The following is a 7,284-nucleotide window of genomic DNA, read 5'->3' as shown; positions in this document are numbered from 1 at the left end:
ATGGAACCTTATGTTTTCCCCTCAGCCTCTTTGCTGCTCATTTGAGATCCAGAAAACCCTAATTCGTGAGGAGACCTCATTGTTGAGTGAATTAGAGCTTGGAGGAGGATCTTTGGTGCTTGAAGCTTGAAGGTTGGAGGCTTGTATCAGGAGGCTTGGGGAGATCATAAATCTACAGTTGGTTGGGCTCATTTTAGGGGTAAGGAACCATTTCCTTAAGCTGTTTCAACATGGATTCATGTATGGTGATTGATATGAGATCTAATTCAAGATAGAAGCTTGGATCTAAGGATGCTACTTCAGATCTAATCTTGTGATGGTCCTATATGTCATAAAGTTCTTGTACAAGAGTTGTTAGTGAAGCTCTTTTGTCCTTAGCCTTAAACCTAGAGCATTTTGGGCTCATAGCTCCTAGAGTTCACGTAAAGTTTGCCACTTTACGTGAGGAATGGCTTGTAGAAGGGTAGATCTAGGGATTTGAGCCCCTGCATGACTTGGAAAGCCTCTGTATGGAATGAGAACTGAAGAGACTCGGCGAGTTCCCTGGGTGAACTCGGCGAGTTGGATGAAGATAGACAGGAACTCGGCGAGTCTGTTGAAGATTGCCTTGGACTTGGCGGGTCTGTTCTTACACTCGGCGAGTCTGGTCGTAAAGTCCTAATCTTTTTGGTTGAGCGGTGAATCGGTGAGTCGAGGGACGACTCGGTGAGTTGAGCAGGAAGTGACTCAGAGTTGGTTGGACTCAGCGAGTCTTGGGGCGACTTGGCGAGTTGAGTCGTGGATTAGGAGCTTCTGAGTATAGGGACTCGACGAGGACTTTGACTTTGATTTTGACCAATTGACTTCCAGGGGTATTTTGGTAATTATTGGTATTTATTGAGTTCAGACTTTTGGTATTGATCAGTGGTGGAGTTCGTGTCGGAGGTTGGAGCAACGTGATCTTATCTTTTCAGTCAGTAGTTGTTTGGTGAGTTATCCTCACTATATCGACATGGTCTAAGGCACCAAGACCGACCCTTTATCGGATGGAAATCCGGGTAGTTGTTATGTTATTGCTTCGCTATATGTTTGCATCCTGGTAGTTAGGATGGTATATGGTAGAGACTTGGTTAAGGTCGGGATCCTGGTATATAGGATGATGCTATGTTAGTGACCGGTTAGGTCGGTATCCTGGTTAGAGTATGCTATGTATGTGATCTACTAGATCGGTTGATTGGTGATTAATTGTTATATGATTATATGTTTATGTGCACATGGTTGGTTGACTGGGGTTGGGTTGAGGCGGGTCCTGCTTTGTGTTGTAGGCCAACATACCCAGGGCTGACCGGATATTCCGAAGGCCCAGCGAGCGATCCGGATAGGCTGTAGGCCCCACGAGGGCGGACCAGACGTGCCGAGGCTCGGAGAGTGGACCAGGCCAACTGAAGGCCCGGTACGGGCGGACCAGTCATACTGTAGACTTAGAGAGTAGACCAGGTGGGTTGAACGCCCGGTGCAGGCGGACCAACCACATTGCAGACTCGGTGTATATGGCTAGACTTGGAGGGTGGACCAGGTGGACTGAAGGCCCGGTGCGGCGGACCAGTCACACAGCAGACCTGAAGTGCATGGTTGTTCTGTTATGTTATGATATGTTATGTGTATGGTATATGTGGTTGGTATTTTGGGGGTATCTCACTAAGCTTTCGGGCTTACAGTTGTGGTTTAACGTTTCAGGTACTCCAGGAGACCGTGGCAAGGCAAAGGCATGATCGTACCGCTCCTCATGTTTATCTTTTATGATATGGTTCTGGGAATACTCTGATAATAAATGTATTGAAAACCTTTTTGTAATAACTTAATGAAATTGGGTTGTTTTTGAAAAGTTTAAATTGGTTGGAATTTTTAGAGCATTACAGACAAACTCTCAATGCTTATTGCTACGACATTATGAGTTTAAGGGGGGATATTAGTCTATATTATTAGCCCGCTTGTTTATGGGCTCTTTTTTGTCTTTAGCCTGTTAGGGTTTCTGTCTAGCTAGTATTTATATCCGCTTTATTCCTTGTAGTCTTAATGCTTTTCTCTGAGAACCCTTGTAATTTCTCTTTGATATAATCATATGACAATGTTATCAATCTCTACGTGTCTATGTATTACACTATTACAACATATCAATATCTACTTATTAATCAATCTCAAAAGAAAGCAGTTAAATGGGAATTAAATGGTGTCACTAGTATAACCATATAAATAATCAAACAAACATAACAATCAAGTATAATTATATAGATAACATAATCTGAAGGTATCCATGTTTGTATTTAATCCATCCTAGTTCGATTAATTAACATCCTTTAAATGATATCGATATGTTATCCACCGATTCCTAAATTGATTAATTTCATGCCGATTTCATTAATCCTAGGATTCTAAGTTGTCTATCAACAATGATAGCTCCCATAGACTTTGTCTATCATGTCGTAGTATGAAGACTCAATTGGTATGATCAATCCCAAGATTAGTGGTAACTTCTCAAATTGTATGTGTTATTGGATCAATCATAAATATTAATCCCAACTCTATTATGTTTAACCTAGGGTATCTCTCCACTAGTCATAACAGCATATGCTCTTGACTTAGTTTTCCAGCTTAGGCAATTTAATAAACAATTTGATCCAAGATACATAATCTTAACCTAATCATAAATCATGCACTCAGTTATATAAACATAACAAAATCAATATCAATACACATGGATCTTTAATTGAGCAAACATAATAAATTGAATAACTTTCAATATCAAATATCAATTCATCAAACAAACTAGGGTTTCACAAATAACAAATAATCATAAAGGGTTTAATTTCAAATCTCAATAGGAACATGTAGGACATCAAACTATTAACTAGTTATAGACCAAAAAGTAAAAAAGTTGGATAACTAATGATTTCTTCTCTTGATCTCCAGATTTTTGCTTCTATATCAGCCTATCCGTTGATATAGCCTTCTAGACTCTCAAAATGGCCTCTCTAGGTCGTTTTCTTCTGTATTCTTCTTATGTTCTGATGTATTACATGTATTGGACGAAAATCAACTCTATTTATAGCCTTTAGTGATCTACATATTTCTCGGCGCGACAAACAGATCACATCGCGATTTAGGTAAAAAGTCGTGTTACTTCTAAGCCAAGAAAAGATCACGAAATTCTCTGAATTTAATTTGATGATTTGGAACCAACGTTGGGTGTAGAAAGCTATGCGGGGTGTAGAGGGTTACGTGGGGTATAGAATATTTTTTTCCAGCTATTTTCAAATCTTCTGTAATCTAGCTCATTATCAACCATTTTTAGCTTCTTTTTCCCTAAAGCACCAATTTTACCTGCATTATATAATTTATAATGAATTATGTACCTTTTGTTCCATAAAATTCCTATAAAAGTATATAAAATGCCCTTTAAAATATGTATAACTTAACACATATCAAAATACCTCACACTTGCTTTTGTTTGCCCTCAAGCAAATATATAGAATAACTTAAGTTAGATTTATATTTTTCATTACATAAGATAACTCTATTATAAACTCATTAATTTTATTAAGCTTCAATGCATATATCTTTGTCTAAATCTTAATAACTTTCTCAGTTTTAAATACTTATAATCTTTATAAATGTTCCCCACTTACTATGAACAATATGTACTTTTGCATCTCTTAGAATATACTTTTTTAATAAAGACATTCAATCTCAATGTATTTTTTACTATTTCAAAGTGTTTAGCTTATGTAACATTTAGTTTTTAGGCTAGAATTTTTGAATAAAAAAATTATTTAGATAAATTAAAGGGTGATTTTAGTCATAACATGCAATCTTGGTGGACCAAATATGAAAAATAGGATATAAGATGCACCATTCTCCCCATTGCAGCCAAACACAATCTATATGCTTAAGTTTCTAAATGTTTAATTACAATAATAGAACTAGCATGTAATTTTTCATAGTAATTAGAAGTTCAATAGAAGATATGAAGTATTAAGTAACCTTTAGTGTTGTTATCACCTATGTATATTAGGGATAAACGGGGGACGGGATCAGTATCATTCCCGATTTTCCGAAACAATAGAATTCACAAATGTTCTTTGAAATATATATTTCATAGACAAATTTGACTTAAATGTTGGAAGTTTAAACAAGTCAAATAGACTTAAATGTTCGAAATGATATCTTAAAATCGAACATAATTGTAAATTTTTGTAAAATCTTTTTTTTTCTGCTTTATTATACGATGTCTATTTTTTTATTTTTTTATTTTCATTTGGCACTCTAACTTGAGCATCACCCAAAACGATATGTTGGTAAACAATGAAAAAAACGAAGAAAGAAAATAAAATAAATTACTACTATTAACAAAATGTTAAAATCATATTGCAATTTCTGCGGCCTACCTTTAAGTTTTGTAATCGGATGAATCACAAAATGATCAAAAGAAAGTTATAATCAGACGTATCCCAAAATAATCAAAAGAAAAAATGTGACTGACAGAATAACCATAATTTGATAATCATTTATATATAAAACTATTATTTTTTTTTTCAAAATTACATTATGTATAATGCTCATTAACAAAACCTTCAACAGAAATTACGTTTTCCTATTTTGCAATTGACAATATCTTTTCACAAAACGCATTTCACGACAAGTAGTTTCGCAAAGTCTACTTTTTGAAAAGAAGGTTTATTTCTGAATTGTAATACTTGTTCAAAATGCGGTCATTTTGTATACTCACTCCTCCCATTTTGGTCATTTTGCTATTAACCCTTTTATTATCTCTTTCACATTTCATGTATACATTCTTAGTAAACCTATAATCTTCCTATCTTTTTTTTTTAAAAAAAAAAATTATCAATTACACATCCAAATTGTCATCATCACAATCAATTACAGCATTTTAATCAAATTATCATATAAATTAACAAATTAAAATCAAGACGAAAACATGTGGGGTAAAAAAGAACATCACATCACATGGCCACACGGTTTATGCACTTTTTGCCTCCTCCAACAAAGCTTCGAGTTCCCCTTTTCTGTGTAACTTGACAGTCTCTGCAACAAAGAAAGATTTATCCATCACATACTTATATATTCTCACAATGATAGTGAAAACAAAAGGATAGAAATGATCATATAATTGAACAAATGAGTGAAAACAAATATAATCATATAATCCAACAAATGAGACGGGAAGAAGGGTAAAGAGCATATACCAGAACAACCACCTATGTGTTTGCCTCCTGTTGAGAAAGATAGAAATGACCAAATTAGATTTTAAACTGATATAATGGAAAAAGTTTTTCTGTATTTTGCCCATAAATGGAACTAATGAACACATTTATGGCGTCTCCTTCCTACATACCAATAAAAACATTTGGGACTGTATGTTGACCAGTAAGTCGTTCAAGGACTTTTTGTAGCTGTGGTCCTTGGGCACCTGAAAAAACAAGAAGACCATCTTCAGTATTTCCAAATTCTAACAAAATATTTGCAATTTGTTTACTTCTTTTTTTTCTTGAATAAAAGAGATCGATTGGTTAGGGTATGTAGGCCCCATAATAACAAGTATATGACATGTGGTGTTTGATAATTGATATGATGATTGATCAGATTTGAACAAAATATGTAATGACTTGTAAGAAAGGTTTATTGGGATAAATGTAAGATTACACAGTCTCTAACTTAAACCAACCAAGTACTAATTTTCATGGTATCCAAACACAAATTGAAGCCCAGACCCTAACTACAACAACTAAATGCACCAAAAACTTGCACGAAATTTGATTCAGGATTAAATGAATTTGCCTAGAGCACCTCCAAATAATTCAACATACACAGATCCATTCCGATCAAAATCCTCAATCCAATGTGTTCTAATTTGGAAAACAATTGATTTTCCCTTAATATACATGAACACAGATTACATATTAAGCATATAATCCCTAATTTCTATCACAAAAACCACCAATATTAACAAAAGGTCACTTACCCATTTGGTCCAGTTCAACGACGAGTGGTTGTACACCAAGCCGATTGAATAGAGATTTCACCTCAGAAGAATACCTTCACAATCAAAATCAAAAACAAAAACCCCAATTTTAAATTTGCCGAACCAAACTTCAATCTCAAAACGGAAAACCAAAAATAACTTACGAACACCAAGTTTTGGAATAGACGACAACTGGATTATCGGTGATGGTTTTCTTCACAGTCTCTTCTAATCGAGATCCAAACGAAGCGGTCATAGCATGGATCTTAAGAGCACCATGTTTTCTGATTGTCAAAACTCTTCTTGATGAGATTTTGTGGGAATAAAGTTTGTTGCTGACGAACGAAAGGCAAGAAGGTGAATTAGGGAAATGGTAGAGAGCGGTGGGAGATAGAGAAACAGAGGTGAAACTTCTAGTGAGCTGAGAAGTTGCTGCCATGGTTGCTCGCTCCTTTTGGTTGTCTGTGACCCTTTTTACTCTTTACACCAAGGGCTTTTTCTTCTTTGCCTTCTGCGTCAAAACTCAACCTTTTCTTTGCGCAAAAGATAACAGAAGAGACCATAGTTAAGTATGTATTTGATAATTACGGACAAATATAATAGTATTAATTGTTTATTTAAGAAATCAAATATCTTCATATTTTCCCATCTTATCCATATTACTGTCTATTTATAATTATGACAAATTTACTTTCGACACTTATTTTAAATGGGTATTATGTGAAAAGGAAAAAAATTAGCACGATATTCATGGTGCATTAAGTTGTAGAAAATTTTCTAGTTTTAAAAAGAAAAAAACATAAATTTTAAAAACATGTTTGGTTTGATCGTTTTTTCAAAGTTTTTTATTCTTTAATAATATTTTCTTGAAAAATGAAAACAATTTTTTACAATCAAAAACACTCTTAATTTTTTTATTTGAAGAAACTTATGTTTCTCTTTTAAGTATTATCGGTTTATTTGGTGTTAGAATGAGTTTTAAAGGAAAAATATTTAAATTAGTTTATATGTTACTAAAATAAAATAACTAAGGAGTTAGTTTCTGATATTCAACATTAGGGAAAAATATTAGACAAAATTTCATTATTGGTCCTTATGGTTGCAAAATATTACATTTTAAGAACTTCTATAAAAAAACATCATGTTGTTTGTAACGCCAAAGATTTCATACAAAGTACACTAAAAAAAATCATTTTTTATTTAAAAGTTTACAGTAGTTTTGGTGTACTCTGAAATACAAGTAGTTATCACAAGGATTGTACTGG

The 7,284-nt window shown here is 34.1% G+C and overlaps 1 protein-coding gene across 1 annotated transcript; it reads right to left on the bottom strand.

Moving 5' to 3' along the window:
* Positions 1-4,836: 4,836 nt before the first annotated feature.
* Positions 4,837-6,568, bottom strand: LOC111881254 (monothiol glutaredoxin-S10). The gene is made up of 5 exons (XM_023877672.3): positions 6,184-6,568; positions 6,020-6,093; positions 5,393-5,467; positions 5,244-5,270; positions 4,837-5,082 (listed from the first exon to the last, which is right to left on the bottom strand). The coding sequence occupies exons 1-5, from the start codon at positions 6,456-6,458 to the stop codon at positions 5,018-5,020; spliced, it is 516 nt and encodes a 171-aa protein (XP_023733440.1). The 5' UTR covers positions 6,459-6,568; the 3' UTR covers positions 4,837-5,017.
* Positions 6,569-7,284: the final 716 nt, after the last annotated feature.

The sequence above is a fragment of the Lactuca sativa genome, chromosome 9 (genome assembly GCF_002870075.4).
Source record: "Lactuca sativa cultivar Salinas chromosome 9, Lsat_Salinas_v11, whole genome shotgun sequence".
NCBI lineage: Eukaryota > Viridiplantae > Streptophyta > Magnoliopsida > Asterales > Asteraceae > Lactuca > Lactuca sativa.
The sequence above is the reverse complement of the archived record's forward strand: the minus strand, read 5'-3'. Positions and strand labels throughout refer to the sequence as shown.

What these genes read in the sequence shown, in the direction of transcription:
- LOC111881254 (XM_023877672.3), bottom strand. Translation starts at nt 6,458, where the DNA reads ATGGCAGCAACTTCTCAGCTCACTAGAAGTTTCACCTCTGTTTCTCTA. An exon ending in TATTCCAAAACTTGGTGTTC is followed by an intron (nt 6,094 to 6,183) that starts GTAAGTTATTTT and finishes TTGATTGTGAAG; the next exon opens with GTATTCTTCTGAGGTGAAAT. An exon ending in ACACATAGGTGGTTGTTCTG is followed by an intron (nt 5,083 to 5,243) that starts GTATATGCTCTT and finishes TCTTTGTTGCAG; the next exon opens with AGACTGTCAAGTTACACAGA.